At 49.6% G+C, this 21,976-nt stretch overlaps 1 protein-coding gene across 1 annotated transcript in view; it reads right to left on the bottom strand.

The window, feature by feature from the left end:
- The window catches only part of LRP1 (LDL receptor related protein 1), a 78,665-nt gene that overhangs the window by 48,868 nt on the left and 7,821 nt on the right, over positions 1–21,976 (bottom strand). The window contains exons 2-12 of the mRNA XM_079141139.1: positions 21,236–21,358; positions 18,605–18,742; positions 16,362–16,481; positions 14,781–14,909; positions 14,399–14,662; positions 5,576–5,738; positions 5,244–5,466; positions 3,805–3,994; positions 3,195–3,338; positions 1,854–2,090; positions 474–654 (exon numbers count right to left, since the gene is read on the bottom strand). Coding sequence (XP_078997265.1) covers positions 474–654; positions 1,854–2,090; positions 3,195–3,338; positions 3,805–3,994; positions 5,244–5,466; positions 5,576–5,738; positions 14,399–14,662; positions 14,781–14,909; positions 16,362–16,481; positions 18,605–18,742; positions 21,236–21,358 — 1,912 coding nt within the window. The remainder of the gene's footprint in view (positions 1–473; positions 655–1,853; positions 2,091–3,194; positions 3,339–3,804; positions 3,995–5,243; positions 5,467–5,575; positions 5,739–14,398; positions 14,663–14,780; positions 14,910–16,361; positions 16,482–18,604; positions 18,743–21,235; positions 21,359–21,976) is intronic.

Raw genomic sequence — 21,976 nt, 5'->3', positions numbered from 1 at the left:
TGACATAGTGAAGGAGTCAGACCTGCAATAATCTGGGCATTCCTGGCAGAGGAAATCCAAGAGCAAAAGCCCTGAGGTAGGAGTTGCTGGAGTGTCTAAGGAACAGACAGCAGGCAGTGGGGACAGAACTTCTAAATGTAGGAAATGAGGTGCAGGTGAGGTCAGATGAATGTCACGCAAACCTACAGGGCCCTGAAAGGTAGGGCCATGTGGACCTGATAAGGAACATGGGTCTCATTTTAAGGGTAAGGGGAACTAGTAGAGGTCTCTGAGCTAAGAGAGATAGGATCAAATTTCTATTGATGTGTTTAAAGCATCACTGAAGATAGGGACACCTGCTCCTCTTTCAACCTCTCTTCTTGCTTAAGTGGCCTACCTCGGCTGCCCTCCCGTTTCACTCTCCGTCTCTTTCCCCATTTCTCTGAGGCCCAAACACTCCCAGCTCCTCCCATCCCAAGACTGAGAGGACTCACCCATTGAGTGGATCCACCACAATGGCCCTGGGGTGCGTCATCTTGCCCTCGATTAAGGTCTTTCGGGTCTGAGCAGCTTTCTCCAACCTGGCCACACTGATGGTCTTCTTAGGCCCATCATCCGTCCAGTACAGATTGTCCCCCATCCAGTCTACAGCCACACCTTCCACATTGTGGATGCCTGCAAGGATTGAGGAGGCCATGAGGAAGCCACAAGGAAGCTCCAAAGTGTCTGTGCCTCTGACCCTGCAGGACACAGGGCGCTGGGAGCAACCAGGGCCAGGCGGGGAATGTGAGAAGCACCTGGTGCTCTGGATGGGGAGGGGAGGCTGGAGGGGGGAACCACTTGTGTGGACACATCTGTGTTAGGCAGAATCACTCAAAACTGCACTTGGTGGCCAAGAGACATGTGGCTGATGTGGGTTTTCACACGTGGGTAGGTTGGGACCTAGGCATGGGTGGACAGCTGAGGCAATGTGACATGGCTTTGGGCACAAGTGTGACGCCAGATCCTAAGCCTAAAACTCCTGAACTAACAAAATGAATAAATCAGGAAGTGATTTTTTACTTAGCCAAAGGTTTCATCTCAAATGTCCTTTAATTAGCAGCTCTCTTGGTATAGGGAACCCCAATCTTTTCCTGATGAGGAGTTACTTTTGATTTCCCCACAGTCTTATGATTGCTGACTATGGAGGTTCTCTGAGCTGCACTGGAGAGTGGGGGAGCAGGGCAAAAGGTGATAACTGATCTCAGCCAGATTGACCAGTTAGGGAGTCAAGCGGGGCTCAAGTACAGGTTTGGCATGGAATCTGCAGAACCCCCAGCTTCCATGTGCATGGTATTCAGAGGACAGGGAATGGCGGACCTGCCCAAGCAGCTCAGAGGAAAAAAAAGTAGATGCTACTCACGAAACATAATTTTCTAGGGACGTTTAAGGGTGCAGTTTTCGGTGGCTGTAAGATCTAGCTGCATAGACCTTGTGTGTGCACACATGTGTGGGTGTGCCCTGCTCTGCTTTAGCAGGCCTGGCTCTGATTCAGGGCCTCAGGCCTCTCCTGGCTGTGTGCTGCGTGCAGCTCCAGGGCTCTGAGCCAATGGCAGAGAGACCCTGAGTTTTCCCAAGGGCTGGCAAGGACAGCCCACGCTGCCTAACCCATCCATCCTTCTGCCTCTTTTCGACTCAGCCAAGAAGGGGGTCACATGGGGGTCAACCTGTCTATCCCCTTATCTCCATGCCAACCAGCCCAGACAACCACTCAGCAGGAGACTCACTAGGCTGACAGGGCATGGAGAAAGAGATGTCTAGGCCCGAGATTACTTCCCCCGGGTGCCATGTCCTTCAGGAGTCCTACAGATGCCTCCAATTGTGGAGGCCCTTACCATCCTTCAGGATGGTCTCCCGCTCGGTGCCATCAATCTTCTGGCGGCCAATGAGATAGCTGGTGGTATCAGCAAAGTAGATGAAGCCAGTCTCTGCATGGAAGTCCAAGGCCCGGGGGTTCATGAGGTTCTCGATGGGGATCATGTGCTCATCAGGGACTTTGGCCCCCATGTCCATGCCTCGGATGATGCCTGGTCGGCCCTTGCCATACACAAGGAATAGCTCATGCTCTGGCTCTAGGGAAGGCACAAATGGGCATAAAGTCACACACACACACACACACACACACACACACACACACACACTTCTCAGTCTGAGGAGTGCACTGCCCTGGCTGTGCAGGGTCATGGGACATGGGAAAAGTGAGGTTCTAAGTCAGAAGAACATGCACTGACAAGTATGACTCTGGGTACAGGGTCGTTGTGCCCTGAGATTTTGACTCATGCACTCAGGGTAGGAGGTGAAGGAAGAACAGCATGTTTTCAGTAAGTATCCACTGCTCAGTAGTGACATGAGTGGCCTAAAAGGAGTACCTTCAAAATATGTTGGAAACTGATGACCTTTCCCCACTTCCTCTGTTACCATCCTAGTCTAAACCACATCACTTCTTGCCTACACCACTGAAATAGCCTTCTGGCTACTTCCCTACTGCCCATCCTCCACCTACTGTGATTTTTACACAATATGAGTCCAATCACATCATTTCTTTTCTCCATGGTCACCACAAGCTTCTCATTCCAGTTAGAATAAAACCCAGTCTCTCCCTCCCTGTCTCCTTTCACTCACACCACTCAGCCCTGCTGGTCTCTGTGCTGTTCCTCTAGTACACCAAGCTCACACTGGCCTCAGTGCCTTTGCATGTTGATTTCCTCTGCTGGAAATGCTCTTCTCAACATGGCTGGCTTTCTTACTTCACAGAGAACTTGGCTCAAATACCACATCCTCAAGAAATCCCTCACTGTCATCACTAACTCTATTATCTGTTTTATTATCTTCATACACCTATTTCTATCTACAGTTATATTTATTTATCTGTCTCTCTGGCTAGACTGTAAGTTCCACAAGACCAGGGATAACATCTACCTTGTTGAATCCTCAATGCCAGAACAGTACCAAACACATAGCGAGTGTTCACTAGATACTTGTGAATGAATGAAAGATTGCAATTTATAGACTTCTACGGAAGCCAAGTGGGGCAGTAGGAAAGGCCTGGTTCAAGTTCCGGCTCTGCCTTCACTTCATCTCTCTGCATCTCAAACAGAAGCAGCAGGCTGTGTGAGGTACATCTGAGGACACCCTCCCACTCCCAGTAGACACGCCCACCTTTCCCTGTCACTCACTTTTGCAGGACTTCCCATCACTGCCCAGGCTGAAGCCAGAGCGGCAGCGGCAGGTCCGTGCCTTGTGGCTGTTGGCCAGCAGGCAGATGTCAGAGCAGCCACCTGGCTTCCCATACTGGTCATTCTCGCAGGCATGGCTCCGTACTGGGGACAGGGAAGAGCTGTCAGGATCCCTTAGAGACCCTAAGCCCAGACCCTCAGAAATCTTTCTGAAGTCTGAATACACTTCCTGCTGCTGTGGTCCTTGGTGCCTACTGTCCCATTTTAGGATTTGGAAGAGACAGAACTAGGATACCTCGGTACTGCCATGACTTAACCTTCAGGCTTCTCTCAGGAGGTGGTTTCAGGGGACAGTCCCAGTTTTGCCCACAGCCAGGTGTTTCTCCTCTAGCCCAGCAAGGAACTGGGAGGAGCAGAATGGGAGGAAAGGGCGCCAGGTGGCTAGGAAGGGGCCAGGAAAGGAAGCCTGGGGTGAATGACTAGAAGAAGCTCTCATGATATGAAAGAATAAGGGGTCCCTATGGGAGGGTCCAGAGAGAGGCTGTGAGCCTGAGCTCAGAACCCTTTTAGCATGAAGCCAACTTTGGAGGGGCCATTGGAGCCTGCTCACCTCGGGGCTGACGCCGCTGGTGGTAGATGTGAAGGGCACCGCCCTTGTCCACACGAGTGACTACCTGGTACTCAGTGCTGTTAAAGCGGTTTACACGGATCACACTTGTCTTCTGCTGAGTGTTGGCATTGTCTGAGTTGGTGGCGTAGAGATAATTCTCAAACACAGTCAGGCCATACAGGTGCTCAATCTGAGATGGCAGACGAGAGTGGTCAACAAGAGACTAGAAGGTGCTTCTCATCTGCCCCTGGACAGCTCTGCAGCTCTCACCCAAACTCAATCATCTGCTTTTCCAAATTTGCCCTACAGTTTTGTTTTGTAGCTGCAATGCTGGGGATTGAACCTAGGTCCCTACATTTGCTAGGCAAGTACTCTATCACCAAGCTGGATTCCTGGCCCTTTTTTAAAACTGTATCTTATTTTGAGACCCTAAGTTGCCCAGGCTAGCCTCAAGCTGCCTAAGTAGCTGAGATATAGGCGTGTGCCACTGCACCCAACTACCTTACAGATTTTGAACTCCACACTTTATTCCTGTCTTTTCCAGTTGCTGTATCCTGTTCTGGAGATATATGTTTACTAAGATCCCACTCATTCTTCATATCCTTCTGAAATCTGCTAACAAGAGATGTACTCTCCTTCTACGCTGTCTCTCTGGTGACACTCTGCTATCCAGGATCTGGTGTGTGATTACTGACTTGTCCCACCTACTCTCTGCAAACACCTGGAGGGCAAGAACCATGTCTCTCATAGAATTAGGTGAACAGAAGATGATTTAATGATTTTAGGCTGAGTTAGAGTTGGACCCTAAACTCTTGAGTCCAGAGAACAGTCAGCCTGACTCTAGTCCCCAGATTTAGGAGAGCTAGGAGGACACACCTGCAAGCCTTATAAAAATCCCCACTGCCTTTATTGCTTACCCAGGGTGGCCAACTGTCCCAGTATGCTCAAGAGTAGGGTTTTCTGGTTTATAGGATTTTCATGGCTAAAACCAGGGCAATCCCAGACAAACTGGTATGATTGGTAACCCTAACTATCCCAGAATAGAAGTGTCAAGTGTTATTGCTCAGTTGTATGACCTTAGGCAAGCCACTAAACATCTTTGAACTCTGCTTTTTTTTTTTTTTTTAAATATTGGCCAAAAGGGGAATAACCCACCTGCTTGCTCATCTCCCCGGGCTATTTTAAGGATCAAATATGAAAAGGGAAATAAAAGGTGTCTCTAAAATGACTATTCCCATCAGTGGAAGCCATATCCTTTCCCCTCTCTGAAGTGCTCCTGCCCACATAATTCCCACCAAGGACTTGGGGGCAACCATGTTCCCATATTGTCTCCCATTTATCAGAAGGCCTAGAGATCAGTTCCCCTGCAAAAGCTTCTTCCTTACCAGAAGGCCCTGGTTAATGTTCCTCACAATAAACTCAGACAAAAGCTCCCTCACCAGGATACCCTGGATGATGGTCTGCCGGCCCTTGCCCTCGTAGTCCACCACTTCAATGTAGTCCAGGTAAGCATCAGCCCAGTAGACAAGGCGGCTGACCAGGTCCAGCGTGATGCCATGAGGAAACACAATCTTGCTATCAACCAGCTTGGTCCGGTTCTGCCCATCCATGTCACAGCGCTCCACTTTTGGGATCTGCCCGTAGTCAGTGAAGAACACCTTCCTGTGGGCAGATGCACGTTAAATGGGGTCTGGACACTGGACGTCCTCTTTCCTACTGTAGCATCCGCCTCCCCGCTTCCAGGGCCAGAACCCCTGCCTGCTACTCTCACCCCATAGCAGGATCCAGAGCGATGCCTTTGGGGTTGTAGAGTTCCAGGTCGAGCAAAGTGACACACGTGTCCCCATTTCGATTACAGACAAAGATCCTATCATCGATGTCATCCACAAAGTAGAAGTTGCCTGTCAGCCAGTCAATGGCCATCTGTTCCACATCTGGAGAGTGTGAATGAAATAGCTATGGAGACAGGTCCTCCCATAGGTACCCCCTCCCCCACCCAATAGTATCCCCTTTCTCAGCTCCTATGGGTCCTATTAGCAGCATCATACTTGGTCTTATTTCTAAGTCATCTTTGCACATATATGGACTCTGAGTAGCCTTGACATGCCCCCATTCTCCAGGTTGGGCTCAGTTTTGCTGTAAGCAGGGGTATTGGGTAAACACTGGCTGATGTCAACTAACATGCTTCTACAACTCCAGCACATCCTTGAACAGGAACTATTTTCCTGAGGTACCAAAAGGTAGAGTGGACAGGTTCACTAGTTCATTTCAGTTTTTTTTTTTCTTAATCTGCTTTTACTTGAGATAAGAGCTTCCAAGCTAATGAAAACACCACATCTTTGCCTTTGACTAGACTTTTGTCTACTTCATATGGTAAGTCTAGCTATCTTACACTAACCAGAAGAACTGACCAAAAGCTATATATGTTGTATAAATTTTTAAAATGGAAAAAGCAGTATGCACATGAATAAACCCAGTTTTGGAGAAAAAATTTCTTTTTTTTTTTTAATATTTTTTAGATTTTGATAGACCTTTATTTATTCATTTATTTATATGTGGTGCTGAGTGATGCCTATTTGATAACCCAATGCCTCACACCTGCTAGACAAATGCTCTCCTACTGAGCCACAACCCCAGTCCTGAGAAAAATATTACAAAATATGGGATCCACAGAGATTGAAAAGAAAAGCCCATGGTGGTACAAGGTGGGAACCAGTAACATGGCCAGATTTCCTGTATTCACCCCACACCCCTGTTTCTTCCATGTTCCTATTGCTCAATTTCCTAAGGAGGATCAGAAGGAATGGGGGGAAAAATACAGGGCTGAAGGAGAGAGCCTACTGGGAGGGTCAGGAAAGGACACTGAAGGTCACCTGGGGAATGGCTCAGAAAGAGAGGGGGCTTCAGGAGGGTGAGAGTTGGGGGAGAAGATGGAGCCAGATGCTGCCACTCAGTCAGAGCCGTAGTTCTGAGGATATAGAAGAGGCCCAGAAGGGACAAAGAAGGGAGGGGTGAGCAAGGATGGTGGGACATCTAGAAGGCAGGAAGTCTGGGGACAGGGACCTCCGCTGGTCTCCTCTGGACTCCTCCTCATAGGACCCACTGGCTTCTATCCTCCCACTACCCCTTCTAACTACCACCAACAGAAGTAATGCCTCTTGCAAACTGGGAAATTCCTACCTTAAACGCCACTTCCACCAGTTTCCCCAAAAGGTAAGAAATCTTTGGCCTCCCTCCCTTTAACTGAAAGTTTTCCCATACTCAACCCTAAGTAGGACTTATTCTGTGTCCCCACAGCTACAGGTATAATGACTTCAGTTCTGTTCAACTCCTCCCTAATCCCCCTCCTCCCCACAGGGATTCAGGGGTTGTTTCCTAACAGTGGCAGGGAGGGGAGCCGGGTGGCAGGCAGTGGGGCAAAGGGAACAGGAACATGGCTCCCAAGGAACTTGGCTGGCGGGGTCACTGACTCACAGTCACAGGACTGAGGCTGGGGGGAGGAAGGGAAAGAGCCAATTGGAGGCCTTCATCAAACCAGTTTCCTCTTCAGGTCCCCTCTGGTAAACCCCACCCCGAGATGATTGGAGAAAGAGGCCACAGGGATGAGGTGTTACCCCCAAAATGCTGACACATACCCAAATCCAGCCACTCTTTCTTCTGGGCCCCTAATACTGTCCCATCCTGGGAAGAGAGGGCAGACTAACCTGGGGAGGCCCAGACCAAGGAGGAAGAAGGTCCAGGCTACCAAACTGCCCTACACACTGTTACCACAGAGAAACAGATTAAAAGGAATGCCCTGGGCGTTTTCCAAAGGAAACTGAAGGCCCAAAGTTGGGGACCTGCCTGCAGCACCAGGCAGCCAGCAAGGCAGCTCAAAGTCAAACAGGGCTGCGTGCCCTTTACTTGGTGGGCACGGCAGGGGTCTGGGGTTGCTGGCCTGTGTGCACACTTCATCAGTCAAGCTGTTTTCCCAGCACCAGCTGGCGCATATGTCCTCTCCAACTTCCTGAGGCTTCCCTGAGTCACTGCCCAGCCCTAGGGCTGGCAACACCCTGCCCCTGCTACCCTCCTCCCCTATTCACCCTTCCCTTGGCAAGAGGAGGAAGAAACCTGCAGAGATCTAGTGCCCCCATCCCCAGAGAAGCTCCATAGTCATCCCCACAATCCTCAGGAGGTGGCTGACTCGAGAGCCTCCCTCCTGGCCTGGATTCTCTCCCGCTTCCAGGAAGGAAGGAGGAGAGATGGTTCCTACTCTCAGAAATTTACCCTTGGCTTGTCTCCCCTTCCACCTCCCCAAAGGCCAGGCAAGGGCCCCACTCAGCAGGCCGGTGAGGAGTTGGCAAGAACTGGAGTCCCTGGCCTGCCTGGCCTTCCCTTTGGTATTTTTGCAGCTGGAGACTATTAGTTGTAAGCAAAAATCCTTTGTTATCCAACCCCCTCCACCACATTATTTTCCTCTCTCCTAAAGTTCAGATTCCTCTGCCTGCCCCAACACACACACACACACACACACACACACACGGCTACCATGCCAAAGCTAACATAAAAAGATTGGGACAAATTGGGAGGGAATATTTTTCCTCCAGAGCTCCCCCAGACTACATGGGGCCATTCCCTACTATCTTCTGGCTTGGGGTTCAGATGGAACCCTGGGCTTTGGCCCAGAGGCCCTAAGCATTCTGGTTTCACAAACCTAGAAGGTAACTATCCACAGGGGAAGCTCAGGCCAAAGACTCCCAATCCTTCAGACAGGAGAATCTCAAATAAATCTAAGGGGAGGGAGAGACCCTGTGTTGAAGGAGGAGTTTGGTAGTGGTCTTGTGGCAACATAAAGAGGGAGGCTAGGAAGCAGGAGAGAAAAATGTGAGACCATAGGTGGTGCACGATGTTACAAAGGACTTCAATTCTAGGCCCCAGAATAGACCCGGAATGTGCGTCTGCAAGGGCTGAGCCCTCCCTGCGACCCTCAACTCAATGTTGGACAGGCTCTACTCGCCACAATTCCAGTATCAGCTTCTCCAGCATCCATATTGTTCAAGAAGTATTTCCCAGAAACACAGGTCTCCATCAGATTCCCAAGAAGGCCGTACCAGTTATAGGATTCCAGTTATTTTCTCTAAAATAAGGAAATCTGGGGGAAGCACAGGGCCTTTACGCCTTGAGAAAACATTCCCCAACACAGCCAAAGTTTGTAGGATATGTCGCAAGGTCTGGGAATGGAGAGGGAGAATCCGCTTTCTATGTTAGTCACCCCCCCAGGGACCATGTTAAATTCTAGCCCTTATTCCAGGACCCCTACTCCTTCCATTGCTGTTTTGCTCTAGGTCCAACCACTGTCTTGGTCTGAATTCTGGTTCTGTCACCTCCAACTGTGGAACTGTGGGCCAGTTATTCAATATCTCTGTCTCAGTTTCCATATCTGTGAAATGGGATGGTACATTAATGGCACTTAGCTCAGGACCTGTAACATAATAAGCACTCCACACACAGGCCACTGCACTCCTTCACACCAACCCCATCTTTTCCCACCTTCTCCACAAAGTCTGTGCTTCTAGCCAGTGCCCTGTGGCCTCCTGGTAAAGGCAGGCCTTGGAGACCAAGGGTCACTGTTCTTCCATACCAGCTCAGGCTCCCAGAGGAAGCCTACCCCACGGAAAAGCTCTCCCTGTTACAGGCTCCTCTGGCTTCAGTGGCTTCTTTAATCACAGACTGTTCACCTGACTACAGATAATAGGAGGGCAGGACATTGCCTTTCATCTCTGTCCCCAGCACTGGACTCACATATATTGATTCACTTAACAAATGTTTACTGAATACAGAGTCCTCACTTTGTTGTCCTAGAGCTGAGATACCACTTTTTCCCTTCCCTTCTGCTACCTGGATCCTCCTTCTCTGACTTTGGGCTGCCCCAGGACAGTGGGAGAGGACAGTCTGTAATCCACTCAGGGATCTCACCCAGAGGGTTGGGAGGATTGATCAAGAATCTGGGGACTCAAAGGTAGGAAGGAGAATGGGACAGGCCTGGTGGAATCTCCGCTAGATGACATGGCCTGCTACTGCCGTTGCTGCTGCGCCCTGGCTTCAACTCTTCTTTGTTCCAAGGCAGAGCTTAGCCACATAGTCACCCTTTGCTCTGGGTACCCTTTCGGCCCCTTCTCATACTTCCAGCCTGGAGTTTATGCCCTGCTCCCTTCCCCTGAACTGGCTAAGGTCACCAAGAGGATTTCATCCTGGATCCCAAGGATGAGATGCCAGGATTCTACACCACCCGTCTTAGGGTCTTTGCACTATTGAGAAATCTTTGTCGGGCTCTAAAGCATGTCCGTCTTGCTTAAGTTACTTCCTTTGGCTTGAAAACAGGGAGGAGGGTGCTAGGGGCAGGCTGGGTGGAGAGGCAACTTCAAGGAGACAGCGGGGGAGGAGAGGACAGGGCTGGAACTGGGCCTGGAGACACAGGGCCGACCCTGGCTGGAAGAGGAGGAGTGAGAAGAGGCTGTTAGATGATTAGGAAACTGGGAAGGGGAACAGGGGAACAGAAAGCCAAAGTGCCAGGTTGCAGGGGGCCCGAGGGCCAAAGAGTAGGGTGGTTAGACATCTCCCTCCCCTGTATTCTGACACCCTGTGGGTCAGGCTAAGGAAGTAGGGGTACCTTTCACTTAGTCTGGAAGTGCTCTGTAGGCATGGGATGGGGGCTGAGAGGGCCTGGGGTTCCCTCAGAGGTGGGGAGACAGTGCCCCTTCCAGTTCATCCCAAACTCAGAGGGGTTACTCTTTGCCCCTTCTTTGCCTCCCTCTAGACAAATCACTACCCCATTTCCTGTTGTGATTTAAAAAACACACACCAAGAAAAAGAAAAAAAAAAGAGGCAGGGAGAGAAAAGTGAAGTTGGCCAGCTGGACTTGGGGACCCATTTCGCAACCTTGCTGCCTGCAGCTTAAGGGCCTTTTCTGGGCCTCCACACCCACCTCCTTCTTCTCCATGCACCATGGTGCAGGGAGTGAAAGCCCAGGAACCCCCAAGACCCTCCAGACCATCCTTTCTCACACAGTCCAACAGTGCTAGGTAATTTTAGCAGATTCCATTTCCTTCCAGTTCTCTACAACCTCAGATCCTCCCTTGCCACACTCTCATCTTCTTAGGGCCCTATTCTTACAATCCACCTCACTCTTCCTAGAGTGGAAACATCCTCAGGGCTGAAGCAGAGAACAGGCCAAAGGAGCTCAGCTAAGGAAGTGCAGGGCTGGGGAGGAGGACAGGAGTCAATAGACTTGACCAATAGCTCTGGCCAGGGGCAGCCCTGCAGAACTCCCTGGGGGGCAGGGGGAGGGGCAGTGTGGTTAGTGTTGGCAGGCCAGGTCTTGGCTATGTAACTACCAAGTCTGTCGATCCCTCCGGGCCTTAGTTTTCAGAACCTCAGACTTTTGTATATTACTTCCAAAATACTTGCCATGTGTATGTATGGTTTGCATGAATATTTACTATTTCTTCAAATCAATTTGCTTTTCTGATTTTGCTGAATCCTAAACAATCTATGAAACCATAAATATGCTAGTTGTAGGAGCTTCCTAATAATATTATAAAATAAAAATATAATAATAATAATTTAAAAAAAGAAACCTTGTCCATGTACCACCTAAAATTAAGGTATAGCCTCTTTGGGAAAAGCGTTATTGAAAACTAAGGGGCTAGCTGGGCATGATACACACCTATAATCCTAGTAACTCAGGAAACTGAGGCAGGAGGATCTCAATTAAAGGCCAGACTCAGTAACTTAGTGAGACCCTGTCTCAAAATAAAATATAAAAATAGTTGGGTTCAATCCCTAGTATAAAAAAAAAAAAAGAAAAAGAAAACTAAAGGGCTTTTCTTCTCTTCCAGCTCTGACCATCAAGGTTTCCAGTCATGGATTTAGAACCACATAGGCTCCCCATCCTGCTGGGATAGCAGCAAGTGGGGGGATGTACCCTACTATGTAATCCCAGGTAGGAGGGGAAGAGAGGACTTCCTCCCCAGTGCAGCTCATTAAGACCCTGGGACTGGGGGAAGAAGGGTCAGCAGCCCAGGTCTTGGTGGAGGGTGTGTACTCTGCAGGGTCCCCAAGAGGCCTCCTGAGAACTTTCGGGACTCAGAGCAGATCTGGCTCGTATGCCCCAGGACTCCTGTGAACCAGGCTCACTTCCTGGCCTCCTTCCTTTTTTCTATTCTATTTCTGTTTCCAGAGTTTTCTCTGGGGCAGACTCCCCCACTTCTCCCCACAACAGCAGACTGGCCTCACCCGCTCCAACACCTCTCAATTGTCAGACTCTTGCCTCCAGGGGCCCACCCTCCTGTGTGGGGCTGAGGAGGGGTCTAACAGAGGTCACATTCACAGCAAAGAATGGGGTGATCGCAGGGAGAGAAGAGAAAACAGGAGAAAGGGAGAGCCTTTTTCTTCAACCTTCAGGGAAGCTAATTACAGGCCAGCAGCCCACTACAGCAGGTGAGTACTTGGCCCAGCCACCCCACACTCCAGGGTAGGCCTCCTCATGGGGAGTGGGATGAACTGGGGGTGGGGGAGGGTGCTAGGGAGAGACACTTCCGACATCTTCAGCTCAAGGCCCATAATTAGTTTGTGGGATGAGAGCAAAACAACCATCCTCAGGGTGACAGCCAGACATTCTGGCGTCAGGGGTGTGGGATGGGGGCAGGGCAAGGAGGAAGGGACAGAAGTGAAGGCAAGGGGAACCCACTCATTCACCCCTCATTTACCCCAGAACCTTGGTCTCTTCCAGACTCTCAGACTCTGCCCCAGAGGGGCCCCCATGAACCCAGCAGACTGGAAGGCAAGGCGGATCTGTTTGAAGAGAGAGGAATATCTTCCCAAGGTTAATTCCTGTGTTTCCTGGGGAGGAAGTCAGGAGAAGCAACCAGGCCAGAGCAGAATTGAGAAGGTTCCCATCAGGGTACCTCATAGCCACCTACCCATAAGCCCGTTGTATGTCACTAAAGCAAGGTCTGAGAGGAGACTGCTGGATCTATTTGCCCAGTCATGCCTATTGAGTGGGGTGGTAGACAAGGATAGGAGGAAGGTAGCTGTCTCAAGGGGTTCTGTCTCAGGCTGGGGAGATAGCTCAGTTGGTAGAGTGCTTGCCTTGCAAGCACAAGGCCCTGGGTTCAATTCCCAGCACCGCAAAAAAAAAAAAAAAAGGGGGGGGGGTTCTGTCTCAATCCCACCCTAATGGAACCCTAACGGCCATAGGGTTCCTTGAGTTTCCACCCCTTAAGAGCTTGGTAGTCTTTGGCCCAGCACCCCAAGGACCCATATCTGATTAAAGATGAGCCTTTGATGCCAAAGGCCCAAAGACAGCATCTGGAATGCTCTGGAGGAGTCACAGGCGGTAGTGTGGATCCTATGATAAGGCCACAGAGTGAAGGGCTCCTCTGCTCTCCACTACCCCCAAGAGGATCCTTTCTCTCTCCCAGAATGAATCCCTTGTCACCTCCTGGGACCTTTTTTCTTTGGGGGATCATTATAGGAACCAAATCAAGAAACTTAAAGATCTCTTAGAGGGACTAAAGATGTAGCCCGGTGGTAGAGCATGTGCTTAGTATGCAAGAGGCCCTGGGTTCCATCCCTAGCACTGCAAAACAAAACAAACATCTAGAAAGGCCCAAGGCTCACAATTCTAAACCTCATGTAAGACTTTTCACTTCAGTTTATCTGATCTGGACAGAAAAGCAAACCCATTATGCAGATTAGGTAACCAAGGCAAATAGGGAATTCTGGTTTACTCAAGGTCACCAATCAGTTTACCCTGGGAGGTAGGGGCAGATCAACCATAGGCCAGATTCTGCCCCTCGGTCCTGTGGGGAATTCTGTAGGAATGTGATGATACCACATGTTGACTCTAAAGCTGTTTTTGTTTGTTTGTATAACCACATCTGAGACGAGAGGGACTGCTCCAGGAAGAGGATCTACTCAACCCCTCTTGGGCCATGACACCCCTTCTTCAATTCTAAGACTACAGAGTCTTACTCCAGGTAGCTCTGCCCACCATCTCACTGATTGTCACAGAAATAGTCTCAGGGTCTCAGTGCCTATCCTACAGCAGGAAATCTTTTTGGCCATGTCACCAAGGGAAAGAATGGAACATGGAAAATGACCCAGCCAGGCCCTGGCTCCACTGTCCCTTATCCACACTTAACAGGGCTCTCCCAGGCTCCAGCTCCTTTCCATAGCCTTGGCTTCTTCTGTATGGGAAAGCCCCTCTGCAGTCTAATCAACACTCTTCTCTCAGAGAAGGGACAGTCCCTGGTCTCTGGAGATTGACTATTCATTGCCCCCTCTGCCCTCCCTTCTCCTCTGAGACCTCCCTCAGTCCTGGGCCAGAAATGGGAGAGCCATCTAGAGACAGCTTAGAGAGAGAAAGGAAGGCTCATCATGGCCCTGTCCCTGTCCCAAACAGGCACCATTGTGTCTAGCCCCTGCCTCAGCCTCAGTTAGTGGCTTCTTGATTAGACTCCTGCCCTTGACAGGGGTCATCCTCTCTATACCCCCCAACTTGCCCTTCTCCCCTGCCCTCCCCTGCCCTCCGAGCTGGGAGTGGCTGACTCACGGTGCAGACTGAGGGAGATGTTGATGGTGTGCTCATCAACGAAGCCCTTCAGGCCAGGCATGCGGGCACACTTTAACTGTGTCTGGGCAGCACTGTCCCCAACATGCACCCAGCATACGGTCTCATTGGCATAGCTGAAGTCCATGGCTGTGGTCTGTCGTGTGCTGGTTGGTGTGATGGTAGACACTTGAGCCCCACTCAGGTAAGTAGCCAGGATGTTCTGGGAGTTGGCGATCAACAACACAGGAGGCCTATCTACTGGCTCTGGAGATGGGGTAGAGAAGGATCAATGCAGTTAGGGTCCTTGAACTTGTCAGTCCACTACCCATCAAGGAACTGATTAAGGGTGCCTGGCACAGTGGCCACAGGTAACCCCACCCACCATTCTTGGCCTTGCAGGAGCGGTTATCTGGCTGCAGCAGGTATCCTTCAACACAACCACACGTGAAGGAGCCATCTGTGTTGGTGCAGAGCTGGCTGCAGGTGCCATACACCGAACACTCATCAAAGTCTACCAGGAAAAAGGAAAAGAACATAGTCATTTCCACTGTATCAAGAGGAGTGTGGGTGCTGTCAGACACCAATGTGTCCATTCTTATAGCTACTTTGAAGGACAATTTGGCAGAATCAATTACAGTATAAAATGTTCAAACCTTATCACCCAGAAAGTATGGTCTTGGAATCTACTCTAGAGAAACACTATACATGTACACACGTCAGGCAGCCACTCAATCCGCAAAGGTTTTTTTAGTATATACTATGTGCCAGGGAGAGGAAATACACCAATGAATTTTTTATTTTATTTGTAATCCTGGGAATTGAACTGAGGGACTTACAAATGCTAGGCAAGTGCTCTGCCACTAAGATACATCCCCAGCCCATTTATTAATTTATTTTGAGACAGGGTCTCACTAAGTTGCCCAGATTGGCTTTGAATTTCCAATCCTGCTGCCTCAGACTCTGGAGTAGCTGGATTATAGGCATGCATTAATACCAGTGAATTTTAAAATAGGCCCACATCGTTGACTTCATGAAACTTATAGTCTGCTAATAAATGGAGTACTGTTGTTATAATAATAAGGGAAACAAAAGATAAAGTACATATTGCAGTGCTAGTGCAGTTGGACATAACTGATGTCATTGAAAAAAAAAAAAAAAAACAGGCAGAGAGGGGCTGGGAATGCAGCTCATTGGCAGAGCCCTTGCCTAGCATGTGCAAGACCCTGGGTTCAATTCCCAATACCATACACACACACAAATTAGATAAGAGAGGAATAGATTATACAGGGGGTGGGGCAGTAATTTTAGAATGATCAGGGATGGCTTCACTGAGAAGGTGGCATCAACAAAGACTTGAGGGAGGCAAATTTAAAACAGAAAAGTTTGCATTGTTTGTAACAGAAAAAATGGGAACATCTTACTCATCAATAGGGAGAAGGCCAAGTAAACTGTGGTAATAGTTACACGTCACAGTGGTTTTTGAGAGAACGAGGTAGATCTCTACATATTAACATGGAAAAAAACTGCTGGAACACACTGGAGTGAAAAACATCATAAACCATACCTAGAGCATGGGGTCTTTGTATGCAAAAAAGAGCACACACATAAGTAATATTTCAGATTAGATTTTCCTTGAGTGCATGTAGATACAGAGATGCATAAAAGAGGGTCTGCAAAGTTAGACAGCACACCAGTAGCAGAGTTGCCCTCCAAAGAGATGAGAAAGGGACCAGAATTGAAGAGGATTTGTTAAAGGAAACTTTGTTTTTATCTATAATGCTTTAACATTTTTACAAGAAAACTCACATATGACCTATAATTTTAATATGAATTTGTAAAAGTCTGGTAGAAACAAATGATTAGCCATGGCCTGAACTCCCCCTCTTGCCCCTTCCTTCTCATTTCCCCCACTCAGGCCAGTCCCCAGCATGCACTCATTCGAAGGTAAGCACAGCTCACATACCTTTGCAGGTCTTGCCATCCGCCTGCAACTGGAAGCTGCTATTGCAGTAGCAGGTGGGCCCGTTGAGTGTGGGGACACAGTGATGCTGGCAGCCCAGCCGAGAGCAGTTGCCCCGGAGCTCTGCGTTAGAGGCAGGAGAGACACACACTCAGGCCCTGAGACCAAGCAGTCACCCCACCCCATGGCAACCTTCCCCCATCTCCAGTTAACCTTGAGAAACCACTTTGAAGGGCTGCAGTGTCTGAGAGGGAAGGGGTCTTAGGAAGGAAGCATGTACCATATTTTACAAGTGAGGAAACTGAACCCAAGGAAGACCTAGGACAGGTCCAAGGTCACATACCCAGTTAAGGCTTAGAACACACTTCTTCCTGCTGTGGCTGCTTGGGACCACCTGTGTCCCCATGGGAGGTATTCTAGTACTTTGCTGGGGTCAACAGGAAGAGGGGACAGTGAGTTTTATCCCTTTCATGTGTCTTTGGTTTGCACTGCCCAGGGATTAGAATGTTGGCTTCAGCTGAGGGTGAAAAGCTGGCATGGAAATCATGTGGTCCGGGCTCTGGCCTGGAAGCACCCCTCCAATCTGTTCCTTGAGCCTCAGGGGCCTCAGAGAGAAGATCCAAGGTCCAGGTGGAGGATGGAGAGGAGATGCAAAACTGGTTCCCTCAGGATCCCTTTCTAATCTTTCTTCTGCTACTGACCCACTTCCACAGGGGAGACAGAAGGGAGAGAGACAGGAGGGGGGAGAGGTGGGAGAGCAGTTGCCCCCCCCCAGACCAGCGACCCAATTAATGGCCTTGCGTGGGGCCAGGCGGCTGGGCCACAAAGATCCCTTTGTCCAGCTGCCTCACACCCCTGCCACCCTCCCCACCTAGGAGAGAGAGCTGCTGAGATGCTAAGGCGTTTAAGGCACTAAGCCTGCCAGGAAGCGCTGGGATGGGAGGCCAGGCCCCAGTTACTCTTTCTCTTTCCCACTTCCACCAGCCTCCCCCTAAGGGGGAAAAATGTCATTTTCCTGAAAAACTTAGAAGGTTTTTCTTCTGGATATGGGAGGTGGGTAAGGAGGCCCAAGTTTTGTGGTATCAGAGAAAGAAGTTCAAACCCCAAGTCTTAGAGGTTCTATGCTCTTTTCAAAACTAAAAAGGTATTCAGAAGGAAGAAAACTTGCATACATACCATCTGTAAGAAGGGGTATGAGTGGTAATTGCCCATAGTCCCTAAGCCCATTTTCTACATCCCTTCCCAGGAGCTTCAGATGAAATTGACCAAAGGAAAGGAAAAAAAAAATATTCCAGAAACTCTCTTGCTCCATACTCCCTGCTCAAGTGAAAGGATCCAGATGTGTCTCCTCCCACAGGCAGATGTTTTCTGACATGTGTATGGCACAAAACACAGGCCCAACCCTCCACTCCACAAATGCCCCTCCCCTAGTTCCTTGCTCAGGGTTTCTCCAAGGCCAGCTGCTTCAGGCCCAGCCTCCAGGACAGCAGACAGAGGTCACCTTTCCCAGACAGGCAGGGCCAAGGGCTCTGTCACTCCTTCATCTCAGATTCCTTCCCAATTTCTCATGCAGTGACCCAGAATCTTCATGGCCCCCAGGGGCCTTCAGGGGAAGACTACAGAGCTTGTGATCTGAGTCACAGGTGGGAAGAAATCTGACTTATCATACTACTGTTCCCTCCTCAGATTGGATGGTTTCCCATCCATCAACGACCTTCAAAATGTGGACTGTCAGGAAAGGAAAAACCAAAGCAGCTTTTGAACACTTCCTAGACCTGCGTTTCCTGGAGGATGACTTCCAAAGCACTGGCAGGGCAGTGATGAACAAAACCAGACTCTAACCCCAGCTTCCATCACAGCACCTCTGCTTCTGTGTGTTCACACTAAGGATCACACAGAAAACCTTTTGAAGAAAGGATTCCACTTCTGAAAACCTAAAAAAACAGTGATCTTTCATTTTAAAGATGAGAAACTAGGGTCTGGAGAGAGGAGGTGACTTGTCCAAGCACACACAGCCACAGGGAAGTGCCTAGCCAGGGCCCATTGCTGAGGCCCACAGGGCTATTTGATCAAGCTCCATGCCCAAGGGGCCCAGATAGCAAGTCTGAGCAGGGGACCAGGACTAAACTTCATCTCCACTGAAGGCATAAGGATGGTCCTTTGATGGCAGGTATCTCATCCCTCCAGATACCAGGTTGAAGGTTAATGCATTCACCTGAGATAGAAGGGCATGTGAGAGTCCTTACCTCGGCAGTGGGGCCCCTCATCTGAACCATCCATACAGTCCTGGACCCCGTTGCAGAGGCGGGACATGGGAACACACAGCTCAGTGCCCAGGCAATTGTGCTCGTTCGGCTGGCATCGCTGGGCCTTACTCTGTGGACCTAGGGGCAGATGGAAGGACTGGCATGACCAAGCTGGCTATGGTGGCTGTCTAGTCAGCTGTTCACTGGGGGTAGGTGGAGGGTGGGGTGAGTTGGGACTAATGTTTCAGACACTTAAATTTTTTAGATCTTAAGAGGCCTCAGGGGCTGGTTAGACCCTTCCATCAGAGCTTTCCTCCACCATTCCCAGCAGTGGTAACACATCTGGGAAAAGTCAGGTGGAGAGGGTAAACTATGCCTTCAGCAAAGGATTCACTCCTCAAATGCTCTATCCTTGAGAACTCCAATGCCTCAACAGTCAACACTCAGGAGACAGGCTGAGGTCAGAGGTGAAAGGTTTTGCTGAGCTAAGAGGAGAACATGAGAGGCTCAAATGATAAAGAATGCTTTTCCATAGCTCCCTAGGGCATGGAGCTTAGGGAGCAGCACCAAATCATTTAGAACTGAACTGTGCATATGAAGCACCATCCATATGTGGCTATTGAGCACTTGAAATGAGATTAGTACAAACTGTAAGTAGAAAATATATATTGGAGGGCTGTGGTTATAGCTCAGTGGTACAGTGCTTGCCTAGTATGCGTGAGGCACTGGGTTTGAACTTTAGCATCACATAAAAATAAATAAAATAAAGGTATTGTGCCCATCTACAACTAAAAATAAATAAATTAATTAATTAAAAAATACATCCTGGAGTTTGAAGACAATATTAAAAAAGGCAAAAGATCTCTAATAATTTTCAGTGGATAATACATTGAAATGATAGTACTTTGTATATAATGGATAAAATACTCAAATTAATTTCACCTCATTCTTTCTGTCTCTCTCTCTCTTTCTTTCTTGTACCACAGGGGCACTTAACAACTGAGCCACATCCCCAGTTCTTTTTTATACTTTATTTAGAGGCAGGGTCTTGCTGAGTTGCCGAGGCTGGCTTTGAACTTACAATCCTAGTGCCTCAGCCTCCTAAACCACTGGGATTACAAGTGTGCACCACTGCACCTGGGTGTTTCTCTTTCTTTAATGTAGCTACCAGAGGATTTCAGAATTGCATATCTGACTTACAATACATTTCTCTTGGACAGCACTAACCTAGACTTCCAACCCAGAGCAATAGACTGGTGGAAGGATTTGGGAAGGATCAGAGGCTACAGTCAACTGGTATGGGATACCTCTGGTACTTTCACAGTTGCCAGGAGGAAGGGTAAAGTGGTGAGACCATTGCCATTGGCTCCCAGTCAGGCAAGGTGTAAGAGTTTGCACGTGTTAAGTGCAGATCCATGTGGGCCTGATAGGAGTCTGTACCCACAAGTGAGGGGTGGGTGTGCAGTGGATAGTGGCAGGTACTACACCCTTCTTTGAGTGAGTCTGGGTTTGTGTGCCTGTCAGTATGTGTCTGTTCCAGTGCAGGTTGTTTCTGCATCCACGTTTGAGTATGGACATGGACTGTGGGAATGTGTCTGTGCCTTTGTCTCAGTGGGGTTGGACATGTCAGGTGGGTATTTGTGTGACCATTAGGGGTCCAGGAGTGTCTATGAATGTGAACATGGGGTTGTGAATATGGTGGGAATTGCACCAAACTGAAGAAAGAAGGCATAAAAATTCAGATCCAGCCTCTCTGAAGGGCTTTCTTTACTCCCAACACTCAAGCACAGGGTCAGAAATGTGGGGGGTGAAGGTGTCATCACCTTCAGGGCAAATACTCCTGGCCCTGAGTCCTCCAGGGTAGGGTGTGGGGGTGAGGTAGGAAGAACTGGCCCCCTTTCTGGCCCTAAAATTACCTCTGATAATTATGGGTGGGAGTGTGAAGAGAGGACATGGGATGGGACTGGAGCAGGATAAAGCCAAGGATAGGACAGAGACCAGACTAGCCAAGAAGGGGAGATGATGAAGGTGGAGACCCCAGAACTCTGCCAGGACTCTGGGGTCCTGCCAGCAAGTCCTCCACCCTCACTGGCAGGGTGAAGGCTGGGTGGGGACCTTTCTCCCAGTTTAAACAGCTGCCTCTGATTACACCATTTATTGCGGGCAGGGGAAGACAGGGTGGCGGGAAACAAGGATGGGGCTTCTGGTACAGAGGCTGAGCAAAAATGTGTGGCCTTTGGCCTGGGAGCCTGAGGACGCAAAGGGTACCTGGCAGGGCCTGAAGGTCATTTATCAAGGGCCAGGGAGGCTCAAAGCTGGGAAGGAGAGGGAGAAGCTAGAAGGGACCATTTCATTCTGGCAAAGCTGCAGCCCAGCGGACACTGTCCCGGACAAGGCTCCGGGGGTAGCAGCCAAGGGAGAAATCTAAGGTGCCATTTCCACATACACCAGACTCTGGGCTAAGAGCTCTGAAGAGGAGGGAGAGGGCAGTTTTAGCTGTGTCATGGACAAACATAGTCACAGAACAAGGTCCACACCAGGCTAAAGAGCAGTTGTCCTCATCCCAAACGTCTGCTGAAGGAAAGGGATAAGTCAAGGATTGAGGGAGAGGAATCCAGAAATGGTACTTACAAATCTCGGGGGCCTCATCAGAGCCATCTGGGCAGTCCCTTTCACCATCACACCGCCAGCCCTTTGAGATACAGGTGATTTGATCTCTGCAGGCAAACTGCTTGGGGCTGCAGGTCTTAGGGGCTAAGGGCAAGGAAGAAAAGGAGAATGTAAAGGAAGGGTGGAGGCCAACTCTGAGACTCCAAAGCTCCGGCGGACTCCTCCTCTTTACCCAACATCAGTTCCAGTGGCAGTCTATGTGCCTGGGGGCTGGGGGGTGCTGTGAGGTGCTCCATGACACTACTGCATACTCGTGGCAGGGGAGGGGAAGGATCCAAGGGGAGCTTTTACTGCCTCCCCAAGTCTTCTAGGCTGCCTGTCCAGTGTGTCCCTGCTCCCCCGCTGGGTCAAAGCCCTTGCTGCTCTTGTTACTCTGACCAGACACCAATACTCCTGGCTTTGCTGACTAACGGTGATGGCAGGGGACACTGAGGCCTTTGCTGCCTTTACTCTTCCTCTCATTCCCATTTGCATCCTAGAACTAACCTCTTAGGTTAACCTCTCTACTTCTCTGCCCTCTAGGACACTCCTGGTCCTTTGACCCCAGTCATTCCCAGTCCCTAAGCACCTGACCCCCAGGTGGGACTGTGTGTGTTGGGGGGGGGGGTGCACTTGGCACCCAGCATAGCTCAGAATGTAATCTGGAGAGGGACAGAAGGACAAGGTGGACTGAGAGCTTGGCTTCTATTTCTACTCTCTAAA

This window comes from Sciurus vulgaris, assembly GCF_902686455.1.
Source record: "Sciurus vulgaris genome assembly, chromosome: 5".
Lineage (NCBI taxonomy): Eukaryota > Metazoa > Chordata > Mammalia > Rodentia > Sciuridae > Sciurus > Sciurus vulgaris.
This window is presented reverse-complemented; position numbering and strand designations above follow the sequence as displayed.